Genomic DNA, 20,513 nt, shown 5'->3' on the forward strand with positions numbered 1-20,513 from the left:
GCCCTGTTTCCAAGCCTAATGTCAGGTCTTCAGAGCATTCTTAGTTCTTTGCCAAGGCCACCTCTTCTGCATAATTTTTAGATGATGTATGTTTTCTTAGTTAATAACCACTAAATCCTCTCTTAATATTTGGACTAAGATCAGTCTCACTAGTGCTAGGTAATTAAAGAAAGACTTTAACAAGTAAAGTGTTGGTCTGCACTGCTCTGATTTGTAATCCCAGATTCTGCTCCCATTTACTGTAATTATGAATGTTGCTTATTCTCATCGTGGCTCTGCTTGAGCCCTGTACCTGTAGCATTGCTTGTTTGTTTAATTGTTCAGCCTAGAGAAGTCAATTCTAAAACCAAACTTGCAGAACTTTTTGAGGACATCCTCTAACAAACTTTGTGGTTTGGTTTTTTTGTTTGTTTGTTTTGTGTTCTTTTTTTTTTCCCAAAATGCTAATAAAAGTTTGTATTTAGGTTGTTTTGACTTTAAAAATGTATTTTGTTTTAAAGGGCATAAACCAAGGCCTGGCAGGACATAATGTCTTTAACTATTAATAGTTAACTGCCATGAAAAGAAGTAAGACTGCTTCAAAAGAGGCAAGATAACAATAAAATTGCTGAGTGTCTTGACTTCAGGATAAAATGTCAGCAATGAGTTCTGTCATCTGCTAGAAACTAAGTCTTAAAGAATTTAGGGATGGGGGGGAAAAGGTTTACCATTCCTTCAAATCTGAGGTGGAAGAGCTAAACAGAGGTAGGAAGGAGGCAGGAGAAAGGACAAATATCACTGTGCTCTAATAGATTTCTATTAATGAGTTGCAAGGTCCTGGGTTTTCTTAAACTTTTACATATTCTATTTTTTTTGTTGTTCTTAGCCCCTATTCCTTATTTCCAAATTCTTCTGCCTGTTAAAATGTGCACCAACTAATGTTTAGATTTAACCTGGGTGATTTTTGCAGTGTTGCTTCATAGTCTTGTCTAAACCCATTTTTAGGGTTGCTTGCATTTTCTTCATTAACATAATATGTGATAAATATGTAATAAAATTGGTTGTTGTTCTAATGCATTCCTAACTCCTGTTTACATTCTATTGACTGCACTAATAAATCTCCACCTTTCTTTCACATGCTCTGTTGTTGTATTATTAGATGGTAAATATGTATATGTATGCTATATATGCAAAAGCTCTGTCACATTTTTAGCGTAATGCTTTCTCAGAGTTTCTAAGAATAGTCAGACATTTTTACTGTTATATTTGCCAGGTTATTGCATCCACATATTTCCCCATAATTAAATAATTTTAAAAAATCAAGGCAGTAGAGTTCATAGCAAGAAAAACATGAAACTATTGCATTAACTTGTATTAAATATATATAGCTGAAAAATAATTAGCATTAAGAGTAATGTAAAAGAAGGAGGAGGAACAGAACATGAGGGACCTTATGATGCATTGGGTCCTGTTGCATGCAATTTCAAGTAAACGTATCATTATAATGCTTTCATTAAAGTCCTCAAGTTTTGTCATAGTCATTTGTATACTTTACTTCTATTCCTTTGCTTCTCTTAGAACTTCACTTTATGAAGGTGACAAACTTTTCTGCATTTTTGGACTATATTTCTCCTGGTTCACTTTGTTCTGTTTTGTTCTTTTGCTTTCATTGTCCTTGAGCTTGATGCTTTTTGTTCTGATTGTTTTTACCCCATGGTATATTTATAAAGAACACTCATACCTGCACTCAGCCTTTGTTTGACTAGACTCTTAATAAGTTTTCATTCTTCTCTACATTGTCTCCTACTTAAGACTAACAACCCTTTTCTGTTCCACTTCTGGTTTATCATTCTTGAACATTTCTGATCAGAACATAGAATTTCAGATCAGATCTTCTTAATGCTTTGTGCAATAAAATCAGTATTATATTTCTTGAAGATGAATCCAGTTTATCTTTTGAAATTGATATTTGAAAAAAAAAATTTAAAAAAAGGCCTGAAGTATTATATTTTAAGGCTGTGATCTTTCTGGCTCCTTGAATGCTCAGAAGTATGAAATATTTTCAGGAGATGGTGTTGTACAGAATACCATATATATTTGCTGTAGTTGCAGCAATTCTATAAAGTTTGACAACCATAACTTTGCAAGTATCACAACATGCATGAGATACATGCTTCAGTTCTGCCTACATCTAATCTCATATGTTATGTCTGCATTCACTGGACATGTACCACTTGGGCCTTAAAAGAACCTGTGCTTTATGTTGACTGGTATTCCTATGTAATCTGAAGGGTGGTTATATTCAGTGTATCCCAAAATTTGTATAAATTCTAGAGATTATAACTCTTTTGATCAAAATTTGCATTCCTCCATGACTACATCACCTTTGTGACTCAAAGTCATCGTTCAAATAAATAATACAACTTTCTTCTACTTTCCTTAGTTAAAGTATCTGGTTTTATCGGCTTTGATCTTTGAAGTCTCTAAATTTACTCTTGAAAAGAGGAACGTACCATTTCTTAGCCTTTCGTTGTTGAGTCCAGACAGATTCAACAACCTGCCTTTAAAGTCTACCATGCAGCCACTCGTTAAATTCACGAACTACTACAGTGCATATTTAATTCCTAAATGTATTGTGTTGGACTAGAAGATTGCATATTTAAAGCATGAAAAACATCTGGTGGTCTGTTGGAGGAGGCCAAGGTAAATGAAGATTTCACTGGTAAAAAATGAATAAAATGTCACAGAAGTACTGGCTTTATTTACACTGATGTTAACTGTACTATTAAGGTCAAAGCATATTTCTTCTTTCCATCTTATCCCACAGAATATGTGCTTTCACCTCTCAAACCCCACTTTTCCCCAGTAGTATGAACAGCCAGAGCTTCAGAAGAAGCGTGATTAAGTCATTGTGTAATGGGGAGATAAATAGGGATAGGATTAAAGGTTAAAAAAAAAAAGGTCAGGCAGAGTTTGTAGACAGCTGAGTTGAGAAGTGCAGGTTCCGTGCTGTGTACTTCGTAGCTCTTGAAGTGCTGTTGCTCAGTCTTGAGCAGTCATTTAGCATTTTTCCCCACTTATTTTTGTACTTCTATCATTCCTTGAAGTGATTATGACAGGTTAGTTTAGTTTTGTTGTGCATTGTTGGGTTTTTGGTTGTTGTTTTTGGTTGGTTTTTTGTTTGTTTGGAGTTTTTGTTTTGTTGGTTTTGGGTTTGGGTTTTTTTAGGTTGTTTTTTTTTTTTTTTAATTGGAGGAAGGAGGAGGAATCAGAACTTTCAGGAAGATTCTTTTAGTCCATATTCATGTCAGGATGGAAACAGCTGAAGTCTAACAGAGATAGGCAATCCAGATGATCTCTCCCATGGTTTCTGCAACATCTGTAGGTAAACTGTCAGTGTTATTTAATAAAGCCATCCACTAAAAGGTTGCTATTCTTTCTCAGTTGCTCCTACACTGCTATTGTCGTCACTAATTCCTGGAATTAGCTTTTGAATACAGAAATCATGTTGTTTGTTTCTTGGAGAGGAAACAATGGAGAAAATGAATACTTCTGAATTGAGAAAAATGTGAGAAAACCTTTTAACGATGAAGTCAGATACAGGTTTAGTGAACAAGCTAGTATTGCAGAACGGATTTCAGCAATCCCATGTAGGCTCTTCTTTCAGAATTTGCCTGTCCCATCATCCAGGGACACTTGAAGCCTCTAGTTAAGAACCGATACAACACTAAGAAGAATTTCCTTTATCCAGGCACACAGTAAAGCATTGCAATGCTGCTATTCTGTGACCAGATAAGAGCAACTAGACCCTGATTATCTTAATGTTTTAATACCTATGGTTTTCTTTTCATATATGAAATAAATTTAATATATTGCATTGCACATTTGAAATTTGCTACATATGTATTTTCATGTTTGCTTGACACATACATGATATGCCAATTGGCATCCCAGTCACATCTGGCTGCTGTTGTTGCACGTTTATGACTATTCCAGCTTGCAGGTAACTTCTGAAGTAGGTGTTGTAGATATGATGTGCTCAAACCCAGCGTTGTTCCACTCAGCTGTAGCATCTTCACCTCTCTTTAGAGACTTACATGCTGCTCCACTCTTGTCAGTGTCACATACACTTGCACTTAACCAGTTAGGCTGAGGCTTTCATTGGCTAGAATAGGCAAGACATCTTCTACTGCTTGTTTAAATAGGGGCCACTAAAGTGTTGATTTCTGTCTTTAAAGTATGTATGTGTTACAAGATATCTTGCCTTGCCCTTGATGTATTTCACTACTTCTCCAATATTAGTCACATATAAAATTGTGTTTATTTTGGGTTTCTCAAAACAAGTTCTCATATTTATTCATGTTGTCACTCCAGTACTCATTCACAACCTGAAATGCTCTTGACACTCCACATATGGCTCATTGGCATACAGTCAAGGGGGACTCTCCATTCTGAACCTTTAGAGATTCTGTTGAAACAATTATATCTCTATTTTTCTCCTTCCTACGCCACCTTCTCCAGATGACAGATGTTCTGTTTGCCAACTTATTTGCCAGAGATTGTTTGGAACAATGTTTTTTTTCCTCTTTTTTTAATACCTTAAAGACAGAAAGCACATGGTAAGATAGCATACAGAAAACATGGTACGGTAGACAAAGGTAGAAATACATTAATTACACCTTTTGACTAAGAAAACAATAAAGTGGGCAGCAAGAGAAGAGATTAGAATAAAGCCTGTAACAGTTAACCTCAGAACAGATTACTACCTCAGAACAGATTACCATGTCACGGTCACAGAAGCTGTTGCTAGGAATTATATTCACTAATATCTCTCCTGAATGTATTTTACAACTTGATCATAAAGTGAAGGAAGGATAGGAGAGTAGAGCTTACTGTGCCCCAAGCAGAATGGCATCCCAGCATGTGGTCTAATACACTCAGCATGACCCTAACTCAGGACCTGCTGGTGATAAAATTTACATTTGCAAAATGTATTTTTCCAGACTATCTTGATGACAACACACCAGAAACGTGAACAGAATCTTACTTTTATGCAAAACATGAACAGATGTTTCCAGCTGAAAAAGTATTAAATGCCTTACAGTATGGGCTTGAGACTTCCTGACTGTCTGGCGTGAATGGTTCTCTCCCCTCAGATAATTACATTTAAGGTTTTTCTTCTTAAATTACAAAACAGTTATGTTTAAATACTTTTCTGGAGGGTGGAATGCATACAGTGAATAACCCTTTGATCAAAAATTGCATTTTTAAAAATTATCGGCATGACATATTTTAAGCTGGTTTTCCTCATGATCAGCCTAAAGGAAAAGATCAGCACATTAATCTTTTTGCTGTATTCTTAGTGAAATAATCCCTCAAAAATTAGAAATCCTTCCCCTACTGCATTTACAAGAAATACTTCTAACCTGTTTTTGTAAAACTTTAAAGTAGGAATAATTACGGTCATATATATTAAATCGAATCATTTGGGTTTCAACTCTTTCAAGATGTATTTGTATTTTTAAAAGATATACTTTGGAAGTAGAGGTAGCCTTTTTGCATCTGCTACAGTTAACTTTCTTAAAGACTTCATTTGTCATTTTGATACAGTGTGTGTGGCATGCATATAGAAGCCAATATTAACTAGGTAACTGGTCTTCCTTTAAATGCAAGAACACATCCAGTGAAAAAACCCAAGATGTATAGCCAGAGGAGTCAGCAAGAAACCTCCTATTTGAATTTAAAACTGATGCATCTAATCAATTTGTACAGATTAATTCCTGACAGTGAATTTTCTTCATGTTAGATATTCTATATGTAGCCAAACCTGAAGAGTTAATAAAGTTTCCTAGTCTATTGTAATGATATTGAAATATTTTCTGAATTTTTTTCAATTTTATTTAATCAAACTTTCATACCCTGTGAAAGTATGGTCTATTAAATATAAAAACTACGCATTGTCTCTGTAAACAATTCTGTGGCATAAATTAGTGAAAAACAGTAATTTCATTGAAGGTACTATTGCATACAATAAATTTTGTATTTTATTTTTTTAAGATATCTGTGAGCAATTTTACACCTGAAGTTAGCCTAAACTTAAGAATTTTTCTGCATAGAAATTAAGCTACATTCCTTAAACTTTCTGCTACTTTTTTTTTTTTAATAAATAAAAATAAAGCCAAGAACAGCTTAGTTTTTATTTGCATCAAAATAAGCCTATTTTTGGCATTTTGTTGGGTTTTGGGTTGGGGTTGGGGGGGGGGAGTTGTTCTTGTTTTGTTTTTGTTTTGTTGTGGGTTTTTTTCCCCAATTTCGCTTTTCTCAGATTTCAGAGAAAACCGGTTGTCCATGAGGTTCTAGGGGGGAAGAGCATGAGCTACGTTCAGTAATATGGACCATTTTGTTGTGCCAGTTTTGGAAGAGATTAACCTCATTACCTTGCCCTGATGTCGGAAATATCCCATTTCTGGTGGGAATAAGAGGAAGGTATATACTGTAGAAGCAGAATCCCCATATTTCTGCAGATACCAGTGAAGGTTCTGAGGTGCTTCTCTTTGGTAGATACAGTGGAATTTCTTCTATCCTGACAGAATTCCCATTTCCCTTTGCATCCCTTGGTCTTTATTTCTTTATGAGCAATACAGGGTTTATAGAACAAAATCCTGTCTTTCACAAAATAAATATATCGGAGTTGGAAAACAGTCTTCTCGGATCTCAGGCAGAAGTAGCAAATCCTTCTTTATTTTATTCATATGCTAAATAAAAAAGGAGTGTAATATATGCCATTACAATTTCTTCCCAAGTTCTGACTCTGAATGCCTTTATAACTTTGAGACTGTGATCTCAATTTCAACTGTAATGTATTGTTTCATTTTGGGAAAACTTACCAGTAAAAGATGAAATGCTTCTAATTCTGTCTCATCTTACGTCTAATATCTCAGAAGAATACTATGTTTTCCAGGGGCTTTTGATTGCACTTGAAGAACAGTTACCTTCTTTTATTAAGTGTGATATCAGCCACCCAGTGTGCATACTACTCTCTCCATTGTCTATTCAGAGTTGTCTGTTTAGATTTCTATTACCCTTTTCCCTTTATCTTATATTATTTTTGTGATAGATTTTACACTGAAATAAAAGTAATGAATTTATTTCCATAAGAACTTATAAAATCTTTAGTTACTGGAGTTCAGTTTCAAATTTATCTTTTTCATAGTTACCTTTCAGAATTATTGACTACAAAACATATACTAAATAAATTCTCTTAATCAGTCTGATCAAAATTTATAATAGATCTAATTAACAAGGCTGACTGCTAATTCATACATTTTGAGTTGTCTACTTAATTTGCCATTTTAATTAATTGACATTGATGTGGTAATTTTGTTTACTGATTATGCTGGCTTTTGGAAGTTGCTAATAATGACTTAGCTCTTCAACTTCTTCCATTATATTTCACAATTCTTGCAACCACAGAATCAGCAAAGCATGTATTTTGCATATAACTTTGCAGCAGGTAAATGGGTCATGATTAGAGCTAAACTTCTTAATACAATAGTTGTACAACAATTTTTTTACTTTGGTTATGGGTACAGCCAGTCCCAGCAGGCAAAATCTTCCTGAAACTCCAGTAACTGATAATCTGGACTCAGCTGGAGTCATGTCTAGCTTTCAGAGAATACCTACAGAGTGTCTTAAGAAATTTTATCGTAGAAATACTTTTTCAGTCTCAGTACTATTGCCATAGTTTCCATACTGAATTACATGTACCTTTAACAAGGATTAATAGGAGAGAAATGCATAAGTAAAAACTTTACTAGGCTAAATAGTTATAAAAGTAAAATGGAAAATGTACAATATTTTGAAATATTGGCCCACTTGCTGATATCTCAAATATTCTTAGCAAAATTACTGTTTGAGTGCCTGCTAATGTATCATTTTTATACACTATTACTGACTCTAGATGTCAGTCAGCGTAATTATCTTGATCTTTCTTTATTTTCAGGATTCTTCAGTAGGACTTAGGTGGTAGGGTGCATTTTAGTTTTCTTTTCTCTCCATCCTCCCCACCCTTGCCCCTAACTGCATTTGCATTTGAGAGTTTTGAATAACTGAACTGCAGCTGTCAGCAATCTACATCAGTGTTGTGAGAAAACTAAATATTTGTTATTTGAGCAAATTGATGGGAGCCACGCTCGCTACTACTTATTGACAAAAATATTAGTATACAACACGTATGGTAAAAATGTTAAAAGATGCACATCCACTTTTTCAAAGCAGCATTTTATTCCATTGCCATTTTGACTTAATTTCTTTCTATATCTTCGCTGCTGTGATGCTTATGCTAGATACAGCTTAGGGTGCTAAGGTTGTGATGTTATTAAATAAATGCTTAACATTGTAAGGAAACTGAAGGAAAATAAGATTCACCTTTCCTATTCAGCATAGGTGTTAAGTCTGATTTTGCAGATTTCAAAACCAGAGGTAGTGTCAAGTTCACTCAACCAGGACGGTGCTTGCATATCAGTCCAAGACTCCTTCACCCTCATGCAGCAAATCAGAACAGAGAGTTGGACAGATTTAACATATTCTCTGCCATTGAATTTTTTACTACCAGATACACTTGAATCCCACAACACTTTAGTCTCACAAATCCTGACCTGTCTCCATATTTCTAAAAGGCAAACACAAATGTATTAATCTTCTGAAGAGATTTTCTTCATGCTGCTGTTCTGAGCTCATTCAACACAAGGATGGCTGTGATCAGCATTTTTAAGGTATTCTATAGGTCTTAACCATAAGGTTAAAACATTTACTTTCTTAAGGAAAAGTCTGTTGAAAAAATAATGGGAGAAAATTTCTGGGAGTTTCATACTAGTTTTAGGTGAATGGGTATTCATATCTACAGAAAGGAGAAAAAAAACCCCAAACAACAGTCCCACTATCTGTGTATAGGTCACCACTGGGCTGTCCTCCAGGTTTCCTCTCTCATTTCAGTTATCTGTATTTTGTGCCTTTTGTGAACAGTTCATTTTGTAAAATGTGACTTTTATTCTGCAAAGCAATAGGCTGTGATCACCATGCTTATTCATGCAGACCACTGAACAGCCTTCCAAAAACTTTGACTTTTAGTCAGTCCTGTTCCAAATACTTTTTTTTTTTTTTTAAACTTGTATAAGATTGCAGGTTAAATGAATTATTTACCTCTCTACTAAGAGGATGTTAATTCACCTTTAATACCACCAAGAAATGGAATATGCTGAATTGCATGACACTGCCTTCCTATTTAGATTTTAACTGTCTTCTCTCCAAGAGGCTGTAGACACATAGATTTCTGTTTAATTAAATATCTTCCCCTAAGTTGGAAAGTGCACTAAGGAATTCATTTTAGAAAAAGGACAGCACTTATCTGCTCTTTAAATTTATTAAAGAATTGTCAGTTTAAATTTCCAGATTTCAATATTTACAGCTATGCAGTATTTCATAAATTATTCCATTTTTGTCCATCTGCAAGTCCACCACCATTCTTTGGGATTACTTGTAAAGATTTTTTTCATTTTGAATTTAACATGCAGTCTACTAATGGAGTACAAAAACAGGGCAGAAAATGATTACAAGTTTAAAAAACAAGCAAAAAAAAAAAAAAGTCAATAATTGCAGAGCAGACACTGCAGCGACTGGCTGACCTTTGAGAGAGAGGATAGTTTTTATTGCTTTGAGGTCTTACTGGCAGCAGTGCACATCAGTGGAGTAAATCATTCCCACATCTTTTGTTCCTGCTATTATCATTACCATTAGTATAGTCTTAATCTAAACATGCATTGCAAACCAATATCATTTTCAGACCAGGTGCTAGCTGAGGGAAGAGTTTTTATATGTTTAAGAAAAACAGCTTATATTCTTTGCCTGATAATCTTGCTTATTTCTTGGTGTTCAAATAAGAACAAAATATATTTAGTCTCATGCTTTAACAATCAGGAAATTAAGTTGTTACCAGTGACAGCAAATCTAAGGTAGGCCTCATGATTCTGTGGTAGCTTAATGTCTGCAAATAGGCTTGTTAGTAAATGAGCGAAAATATGTATTTGGAGTATAAATTACCAAGTTTACAATTTTTTCCCCCTTTTTCTTCTTTCTTTTCTTAATTTTAAAGATCTCTTTACCTGTGCTGGGCCAACTCTAATGCATCCGTCTGGGAATAAAACCTTACCTGTTTTTCTTTCTTTTTAAGGCCTTGCTACTTAAGACCAAGTAATGTTTTTGCTAGTACAGTCAGTCTCATACAGTTTCAATGGCAGATTACTTCCCAAATTAAACCTGTAATGACCCTTTAAAGGCAGCAACACAGGGGTGGGGTGGTGTTTATGTCATGGTTTTAAAGTTCTGTGGTGAAACCAGATTCTTCATGCTCTTTTGGGACTTGTTACCAAGTGGCTGTGTCTCTAGATGTACAGGATGTTATTGTACATTAAGATTCATGGTAGAATTCTAGCTCTTACAGTGCCTCCTTAGTATCAGACAGGTTTTTCAGCCTGTGTATTAGAAGAAGTATTTTGTTTTATTTCCCTTTTCTTTCTCAGTTTGACAGGAGACCTCCCCTGGAGACACTAATCTCTCTAAATGGTCAGTGTGTGAATATTTTTGCAGGGGGAACATGTAAAATCAGGGCCTTTTTTTGTATCCTACAAGAGTTTTGTTTCTTTCACTACAGAAGATGCTTAAAGAAACCACATAATACCTCTTAATAAGTAAGCCTGTGCATCACAAGATATATCAAAAACTAGTTCTGTGAATAATATGCTTCATGTGACATATTTCAGTTTGAGTACCAGAAAGTCACTGTTTTCTTTTGAAAAATATTAATCTGCCAGTATAAAGTTTTCTATAATAGAAGATTACTCTCAATAGCTGGAAAATTAATGCTGGAAACTTTTCCAATACTTTTGTATAACTGTATCTTGTTAAAGAGCTGGAATGTTTTTCAGAGCTCTCCAAAGTCTTTCAGATTCATAATTAATTAATATGTTAATAATATAAATTGTACTAATGTTATAATACTTACCATTTTAAACTCTCTTTTAATTTATAGTCTAATCTGGTTTTATTAATTTTTTTCCCTTTTTTTTTTCATCTTATCCTGGAAAGTCATTGTCAAGAAAATGGATGGAAGTATTCAGAAAGCATTGCTTCTGAGCTGAATTTGGAGAAGATACCTCAGTTTTGAAAACAAACAAACAAACAACAAAACCAAAACAAAGCGTGGATAATTCCTTTGTTTGTGGTTTTTTTTTTACTTTTTCTTTCAAAACCAGTATCTGAATAATGGCATACTCTACATATATTGACTTAATTTTCTTAAATATCTTTCATATTTTTTGAGAGTTGGAGATTAATTTTTAGAATGTGTAGGTTGGCTTGAACAGATATTTTGCCCCCAGGAATGAAAGCAGACGTATTTCCAAGGAAATAACTAACTTCCTTGCAAGCAAGTGCTTAAATTTATATTTATTCACTGCCTAACTACTAGGACTTCAAATATCCATCAGTCTTAAGAGGTGGTAAAGACAATATATTAGACTAGGATTCAAAAAGAAAAAAAAATGAAGGCAAGGGTATAGGATAGGACAACAGAAGTCATTCCTGCTCTGATAATTCAAGAACCTGCAGCAAAGAATTTTGAGAGGTAGATTGATATTCCAGGTTTTGTAGCAATGGTTGTTTAGCTATTTGTTGTGATTAAATAATTAAACCTTTTCCTATTTGCTGGTGGATTCTGACAGCTGCATATGTACTTTTTATTTGTCAGATAGAATGGTTAAACAATTTCTGGCATGCATATTGTTTGCAAGGTACTTGCTTTATTTATTGTGTGAGATATTTGTGTACATAAATAAGGTATTTGCCTATTTGATTACCAGAACATTTTGAAAAGGAAAATAATGAACAACAAATGGAAAAATTACAGCTGGCACTAATGTCAATTCTTTCAGTGTGTACTCTTGCCTGTGTAAAGATATGGATATTCTTGTAAACATCAACTACTAGTGGACACTGAGTATAACAAAATGGTGTTGAAATATTAATGAGAAGACAAGAAGATGGAAATAGCAAAATACTTCCTGGACTGAATTCTATCGCAGAAGCGAAGCCTGTGGAGACCAAGGGCTGTAGTGTGACTTGATTTGGAAAAGTCATGGGGTTTGTGGGGTTTTTTTGTGGTGTTGGTTTTTTTCTGTTTGGGTTTTTGTTGTTTGGTTGGTTTTATATGATCATATTCTGTACACAGTGGCCACTGAGAAAATAAATCTTAGGGGTCTTGGAGGGAAAGTGCCATTCCTCCATCCATTTCTAAGTAGAACTAAACCTTCAGCTTTCTTTTGTAGTGTATCAAGCAAAGGTATGGAGATAGATCAGAAAGCCAAACCAAAACTATGGAGATAGATCAGAAAACCAAACCAGAAATATTGATAGGATGTTTTTTCTTGACTTCCAAATATATGTGACGGTGCCTTTCCTTGTGTAATCTGCATTCTAGGAAGACAGAATGAGATGCCACCCTGTAGCAGTATTGAATCTGCCAAAATATATTAATTGATTTATCTTTTTTTTTTTTTTTTGGGGGGGGGTGGTGGTGGTGTTTGGGGGTTTTTTGTTTTGTTTTGTTTTTTTTCTCTGAACTAAAGTCTTAGCTAAGCCAGAATTGATCGAGGACAGTAAAATCTCATAGCTCTTGTCTTTCTATCAGCGTTTTTGTTAGAACACTTATGGAATTAATGATAAATTTCTTGTACAACAGTGTTTTTTCATCTTGATTCACTAGACTGAGTGTAGGAGGTAAACATCAATGCCAAATAACAAAGTAACTACTTCAAAGAGCTGCCACATGCTTTACATTTTTATAAATTGTTATTGACTTGAAATGTTGAGTCAGAGAAACCACTTTTGCAGCTGATGTATATCATGGCTACATGCAAAACGTGAAATCATCTTTGTGTTCATGCAAAGTTTCTTGTGCTTACTGCTAAAGTCCACAGATATTTTGCCGGTTTAGGGTTTTTATTATGTATTTTAATGTCTATGAATACCATGTTACTTAGATGTTCCACGGACTTCATGAAGAATATAAGGCTATGCAGAATATAAAAACTATGTAGCTATATTAGAGTTTGGCTTCAGTAGTTGTTTTGTATGAACCCATTTGTTAGAAAAACCTGTATTATTTTTTTTCCTACATCATTGTCACTTCCAATGATTAAAGATGTGAAGAGAACATACAAGGCACAACTTTGAAAATGAGCTTGTCTTTATTTTTTTTAAACTGCACTATTTATACAGCACAAGAAAACACACCTTTTCCTATGTGCAGTCCTGCTTAATGAGGATCGCAGTGTCAAATTGTATACTACGTGCATTTTGACTAAAGAAATATAGATGGAAAGTTCACGCTGAATGAGATAACAGCTACCTTTATAAACTTTGGCTCCTTGTCATTGGTATGCAAGTTCAGTCTGTAAGTTTGGCACTGATTGTAAGGTTCTAATTAGTCTCTAGAGAACTCACATGGACAAGAGGTTGCTCATTAGTCTGTCAACTTTCCAAGAAGTTGATTGGCTATTTTTGATGTCTGATGTGGAACCCGAAATGATGCATGTTAATTTGCCTTCCAGACGTTGCAACTGCCTGTCCAGATAAGAAGTCCATCTTAATGTATGTGACTTCCCTCTTCCAAGTTCTGCCCCAGAAAGTCACCATGGAAGCCATCAGGGAGGTGGAGATGTTGCCAGGACACTCAAGGGTCACTAGAGAAGAGCGCATACAAGTACATCACCAACAGCGTTTTTCACAAGGAGTGAGTTTTTTACTTTTCTTCTTTCCTCTTGCTGCTCTAAAGTGGTTGTTTCCCTTCCCTACCCCATAAGTTTGATGTCAGATGGCCAATGGAAGGCAAAAAAACCCATGAGCATAAGGGAGAAAGTCTCTTCACCACAGGCAAGTCAAATGTACTTGTCTGCATGAACTGTATTTTCATACTGCTTTTCACCTTGCACCAGGCTGTTTTAAAAGTAACTATTCAGCAAATAAGTGCTTTGCACTTCACTTGTACAGCACAGGGAGTTTTGATTGTGGAAGGGCATCACAAGGAAGAACGTTGAAACTGGGGAAGGTTTTACATTTAAACACAGACATGTAGAAACTTTTTTACCTTTTTTTAGAGAATAGCAGTTGACATTTCTCCATATTCATGATACATTTTTAATCTTTTAGCATTTAATTTACACTGACTTGTATTTCAAGATCATCTGTTCTCAGCTCATGGCTCGCATCCTGGTTTTGGCTGAGACAGAGTTAATTTTCTTTCTAGTAGCTGATATAGTGCTGTGGTTTTGATTTAGTATGAAAATAAAGTTGATAACACACTGATATTTTGAGTTGTTGCTGAGTAGTTGTAGTGTCTACACTAAGTCAAGGACTTTTCAGGCTCTCACGCCCTGCCAGGTGCACCAGAAGCTGGGAGAGCACAGCCAGGAGGGCTGGCCCAGGCTGGCCAAAGGGATGTTCCCTACCACATAACGTCATGCTCCGGATATAACTGGGGAGGCTTGCCAGGACACAGAATCACTGCTCAGAAAAAAGCTCTCAAACAGCTCATGCAATACCTGGAATTAATTTATGCTTGCTGTGTCAGTCATGTTTTTGACTGAAACCATCAGACAGTCTCTGCTGAACTGTTTAGTGTACTTGTATGAATTTAATCTGTATCTTGGTTTTGGGATGCTCAGTCTCTTTTGGAGTACTGAGCAGATGACTATTGCCCCTGTTTATTCAGGATTTACTACAAGATCACTTGTTTTTTGAGCCTTTGTTTGTAAATTATAAAGAACCTTCAATTTACATTGGTATTCTGCTGGTATTGAGTCCTGACAGTTTGTTGCTTTTGGAAAGGATGTCAGATTACATGAGAACTTTCCTTAATACCATCCCAATTTTGACTGCTGAATACAAACACTGCCCTTGAACAATATAACTGGTGATGACCTTCCTACTTCTTTTTCTTTACTTACTCTTAAAATCATTAATTTATTTCTATAATCCATGCTCCTATCCATATATCTGTTTTTTCCACCTCTAATTTCTTCTTCGTAGATCACAGTCAGTGTACCCCAGGGACCTTCACCTTCTTCTAAACCACGGTTCAAAAGTTATGCGTATACACAAGCTGTGTATGTCACATCCCCTGACCAAAAGCGGAGGCAGGTTCCTCCACAGGTCTGTCAATATTGTCATTTGTTTTAAAAAATGTTTTATTAAGCTTGTGCTTGGAGTGAAAGAGTTTGTGCATTTTGCTTGTACCTGATCTTGATGACCTACTTTTTCCAGGGTTTTTTTAGCATCTGTCAAGTGTTTACTTTTTACTGTGTATTTCAGCATGGCTGGCAAAAGGTGTTATGCTAATTGTTAGGGATGAACAGCATTCAAACACTGCTGGTTTAGAATTCTGAACTGCTTCCTTTGTTATGTGTATTTTTGAAATTAGTACATAAAATAAGCTGAATTTGGCATCTAATTATTATATTTCTGAACGTGTTTCATTGTAGTAAAACAAGAACATTTGATTTTCTGTTGCTTTTCCTAACCCTCATATCTAAAAAAATAGTAAGTGATTATATTTTTCAGGGGGTTACTGTAGTTGGACAGAAGAGAAAGGAAACATTAAATTTAATAGTCTTTGTATGACCTGGATTATTAGATGATAACAGTTGGTCATTTTATCACAAACGCCACGATGCCAACATTCAGGTTAGGGTTTTGTGTTTCTTTTTTTTTTTTTTTTTTTTTTTTTTACTTTTAAATAGCTGCGGTAGTTTAATAAAACTTGTTTCAGGCAATATTTATAACGATTTCAGTAGTCAGATTTTTATAACTTCTGACAAGTGTGAGAGCCAAAGGTCATATTGTGTAATGCAATGTACTTTCCTTTCATTATTTTGGGGAAAAGAGGTCTGCATGTATTTGGCACTACAGTACGAGTTCTCTTGTGGAGACTTAATTCTGTCTAACCTCTAAAAATTTATTGCAAAATTACACGTGAATTCAACACCATGTTTCTGAATCTACTCATCAAGTGACAGGTATTTTACTGAATAATGACTTCCTTTAAATACTCCAGGAAAGAAATCCTGTGCACATAAGCATGAGTCCTGCTACATTATACTAACATCAAATGTGTTGAAGTGATGATAATACAGCTTTTAAACAAGGTGTTTAAAACTGATATCATTGATTTGTTCTACTTAGATATTATACTGATAATTGAGAAGAACGAAGTCACGATAGAGCTTTTTTTTCTTGAGCTACTTTTATTGTGATCAGTTGTGGATTTTGTCAACACCCCCATTGTCAAGCATAATGCACAAGCTGATATAATTGAAGTTAATTCTAAAAACAGTAGTTATTAAAATGCAGCAAGAAAATACCATTCTATTAGTCATCACCATTCCAGTTTTCAGATCTCATCTTCCTGAATTTGGAAGCTTTGTCTGTTACACTTATGCAATAACTATTACTATAATATTATCATTCTGCCGATTTGGCAGAATCTGAAGACCTAACCAGAATTGGGCCCTATTGTGCTAGAGCCACAACAAATGTTAATAAATGCAAAGCATTTACTTAAAAATCCTAAGTGAAAATCACCAGACACAGTCTCATTATAATCAAGATAAACTTGAATTGCAAATAGTACCAATTAATATGCCAATTCAATATATGCAATTCTTAATCAGTGATACTTCCCCCCCCCCCCCCCCCGCCCCCAGCTTTGTATTTCTTGAAGAACAGCTGTCATCTAACTATTAAAATAAATTTATTATCCTGGTAAAATAGTGATTGATAATTTTTTTCTCTAGGTATCTGAAGCTGATATACCTTAATAATCCCATCTATTTTAATTAAATCAAATAAATATTGTTTCATTTTCAATTCTAACAGGCAACTGCCTGTAGGATTTTCAGTAAAATCTACTTCTCTAGGGGACTGTATTAAAGAAATCACGATGAATTCAACTTTTTTTTCTTAGATTTTGCGGTTTGGGAAGCTGTCTCTCATTTCCATCTAGTTATCAAAGAAAAATTTCAGGAGATTTAGTTTACTGTGATCTGCCAGTTTCAATGGTATCTTAGGTGCTATCATTAAGAAGTAAGATTTTTCACTAAGTATGTTGTTCTTCTTTTGAAATGTATGAGTCATTTTTTCCTTTACAGATCTCTACAAACTTTCATCTTTCAGGAACTGAATATTATAATTTGTCCAAGATAATCAAAGATGATAGCAACTATACAACAAAAAGTCTTTTACCTGCTTCTCTCTAGAGATTCTAGCTAAGATTGATCTAAAATGTCATAGAGTTTAACTGGGTGATATTTTTCAAGATCTGCATTTGGAAGAATGGTCGAATAGATTTTTGTAGTCCAAGCATGAGTCAACTGGAACTCAGAAGAAACATAAATAAAATAAGACCTCTTTCCAAAGATTTTGGATGTTATCCTGCAAATTTGACCATATATATCATATGTTTACTGCATTTATCATTGTTGGAAATTGTAAAAATGCAACGAGCTATGATTCTCTGGGCTCTGTATTGGCAAGAAGGAATAACATTTCCTCTTACTCAATCATCTGTCAAAGTCCTTTACCTTCTGTCTTCAACCCTTGCCTATTCTTCAGTGTCACATTTCACTTCACTTTCCCCATCTTCACACTTCCTAATACTTTCACAACTTGTATGCCTTTAAATTCACTCTTCCTTTCTGAATTCTTATTCTGTTTATCACTCAGTAGTGTACTTGCAAGGCCTCGTATTCTAGTTGCACAAGTTTTGGCCAGACAAGTCTTGCTTTGCTTATCTGTGACATATCTCAGATTCAGAGAAAATCATTGTTCTGCCAACCAGTTCACTTGGTGCCTTCTGGTTGTTTGGTCTGTGCTTGACCACTTCTTGTTGAAGCAGTTAAGCCTTTTTAAATTCTCTTGCTAACACGATTAGGAGTTCTTCTGCTGACATTCAGGAAAAGTTTTCCTCTTTTACCTTGTTTACTAAGAAAGTGTTCATAAACTCATGCAGATCTTAGGATAGGATTCCACTTCGCAAACCTATATCGTTGAATTCCCTGTACCAATGTTAAGAAAGGCCCAAGAAAAAGTATTTATGTTGACAGATTTCGGATGGCAGCTACTGCTTAGCAATTACAGAAGGCTTGCCTGACTTTGTCTGTCTTTCTTTGTCTTGTATGCAGTCTCTGTAATGAGACAGTCTATCTAGTTTCACTTAGAAAAAAAGGAATACTCAAGTTAATTTTCTGAGACATCTCAAAATCCCTGTTTTAAATTACTATTTTGCTTGTGTTTTATATTTATGAAATCCTTTGCTTTTCTTATATTGCTTCATCTCATAGAACACCTGACCAATATGAATGATAGTTTTGCTTTCTAATTTTTTCCAAAAATGTTTTATCAGAGCAGTTTCTGATATTGTTGCCAGGCAAAATTCCTACCTCACTGCCTTCATTTTTGCTTAACACCTACTACCTGAACTCCACAGGACATAAAATATACTGTCTTAAAAGGGTTCAAGTTAAAAAAAAAAAAAAAAAAATAGAAAAAAAAATTGTAAAATACTTAAATACTTAGAAAAGAAACTTTTTTTAATGTATTGCAAAAAATGATGCTGAAAATGTAAGCATTGAAAAAATTGAGATGAACAAAATCTGTGTATGTTTTGAGACTTGTACTTTTGTAAATAAGCTTTTGGCAAGTCTTTCTAAAAGGTCAAATGGAGTCTGGCTGCCTTTGTTATCTATTATGCAAATTAAGCCCATTGCATTGATATCCTTGTAGATTTTTTCTTCTTTTTACAGGAGTTATTTTCTTCATTCTATGCTATGTTACATGAAATACAGAATTTGCATGCTGGATTACTCTTAGCATTTAAACTGACAAGCTTCAGTAGATTTAAATTAAAATCATTTGGGATGCCGTAGTGGCTAATGGGGACAGTATTCCCCAGCACTTAATAATTGGATTTAGGACTTAAGAATTGGAGGCTTCACCTCAGGTCTCAACCTAGTCATTAGTTCATGAGAAATTCCGAACCCTCCAGTCATTACTCCTATTTTAAAGAAGTATTGTAACACTTTTTTTTTTTTCCATGTTCTTTGTTTTGTGATATGGATTCTACAGAGTTACTGTACTGGACTTCCTCAATCAGTTCATAACTATAGTAACTAACTTGGAATGTCACTGGAAACTCATTATAAAATTAAGTTAAATTTTCTCACATACAGCACACAATCCTTCTGGCAGCCTTGCCCTTGAGATTCCTGGTGTTCTAGACCCTTAATTTGCCACACTCTTGGTCTTCTGCCAGCAAGTTAACTTCTGTAAAAGTGCTGTGAGACCTCTGTTCTTTGGGGTTCATCTATGCCTCAGGCTTTAGTGGCACAGCGCCACAGAATTGCCGTAATGCTTTCCTTCGAACCAAAACAGACCTTTCTTTTACTTAAAGGCTGCGATCCAAACGTGGTCCTGTTTACCTTGTGGTAATGTGCCCTTTGAGAGCCATCAGAAGAGAACTCTTGTAGATTAAAGTACAATCAGATAGAATTTTAGTTTCAACTTTTTGGTAATATTTCTAAGGTACGACACTCAGCACAGAGAATACCCCATTGACAGCATTGAGTGTTCGTATTAGATTTATGGGATAATTTAAAGTACAAGTTAGGAAATGTCAGAAAATACTTCCCAAATTATCTGCACATTTAATCACAAGATCTTGATGGATATAATTTGGGCACAAGTATAACCATAGTTCCAGCTGTTAGTCTAGGTGTTCTCTTTTAAATAGGGAATGGAATAGAGAATAGCTTTCTCCATTCAGAAAGCTAGAAACTGTTTCTATAGAGCTAAGTAAATTCCCTAGGATTCAGACTAACCATAATAAAATAGCAAAATACGTCACCAGAAGTCAGAACAAGGAGATGCAGTGATGGAAAAGTGAAGCTAAGAGCAAGTCTTTTGGATTTCTTAGGGAGCTCTCCTTAATGCCGTGTCTTCAAGGAACAGTTTGCAAAATGATAAAGCAAACCGTTCTAAGCATGTTTATATGTTTTATATTTTCAGTAACAGTCTGGCAAATTTATGGCTTCTTCTCCAAGCCTGAAAGGTTGTCAACAAGACAGTTCAGTTTCCTGTCACTGCTTCGTGTATACTCCAGCAGCAGTTCTGAAAATCTGAAATTAAAGGAACTTGAGGATTCATACAATTCCAGAAGTCGTTATGCATCCCCATTTCAAACCCTTAAAAAAGGTGTTTCACTTAATGCAAGTATGAAAAGATAATTTAGTCTGAGGCTGAGAAAGCAAGCAATTGGCTATTTATCTACTATCTTAGGTATTCATGCAATAAGTTGATGGCATTCTATTGTCTAACTCCTGACGTAGGAAACTCATGGCAGTATCTAAACCAAGGATATCTACATATGA

At 34.9% G+C, this 20,513-nt stretch overlaps 1 protein-coding gene across 5 annotated transcripts in view; it reads left to right on the forward strand.

Moving 5' to 3' along the window:
• The window catches only part of DMD (dystrophin), a 1,320,554-nt gene that overhangs the window by 444,044 nt on the left and 855,997 nt on the right, over positions 1-20,513 (forward strand). For 3 of the 5 annotated variants that reach the window (XM_075774534.1, XM_075774546.1, XM_075774539.1), the window contains exon 8: positions 13,644-13,825. In XM_075774534.1, the coding sequence (XP_075630649.1) occupies positions 13,644-13,825 (182 nt within the window). Of the gene's footprint in view, positions 1-13,643; positions 13,826-15,120; positions 15,244-20,513 lie in introns of all 5 variants that reach the window. The other 2 variants (XM_075774516.1, XM_075774524.1) reach the window with 1 other exon arrangement.

The sequence above is a fragment of the Balearica regulorum genome, chromosome 1, assembly GCF_011004875.1.
Source record: "Balearica regulorum gibbericeps isolate bBalReg1 chromosome 1, bBalReg1.pri, whole genome shotgun sequence".
Lineage (NCBI taxonomy): Eukaryota > Metazoa > Chordata > Aves > Gruiformes > Gruidae > Balearica > Balearica regulorum.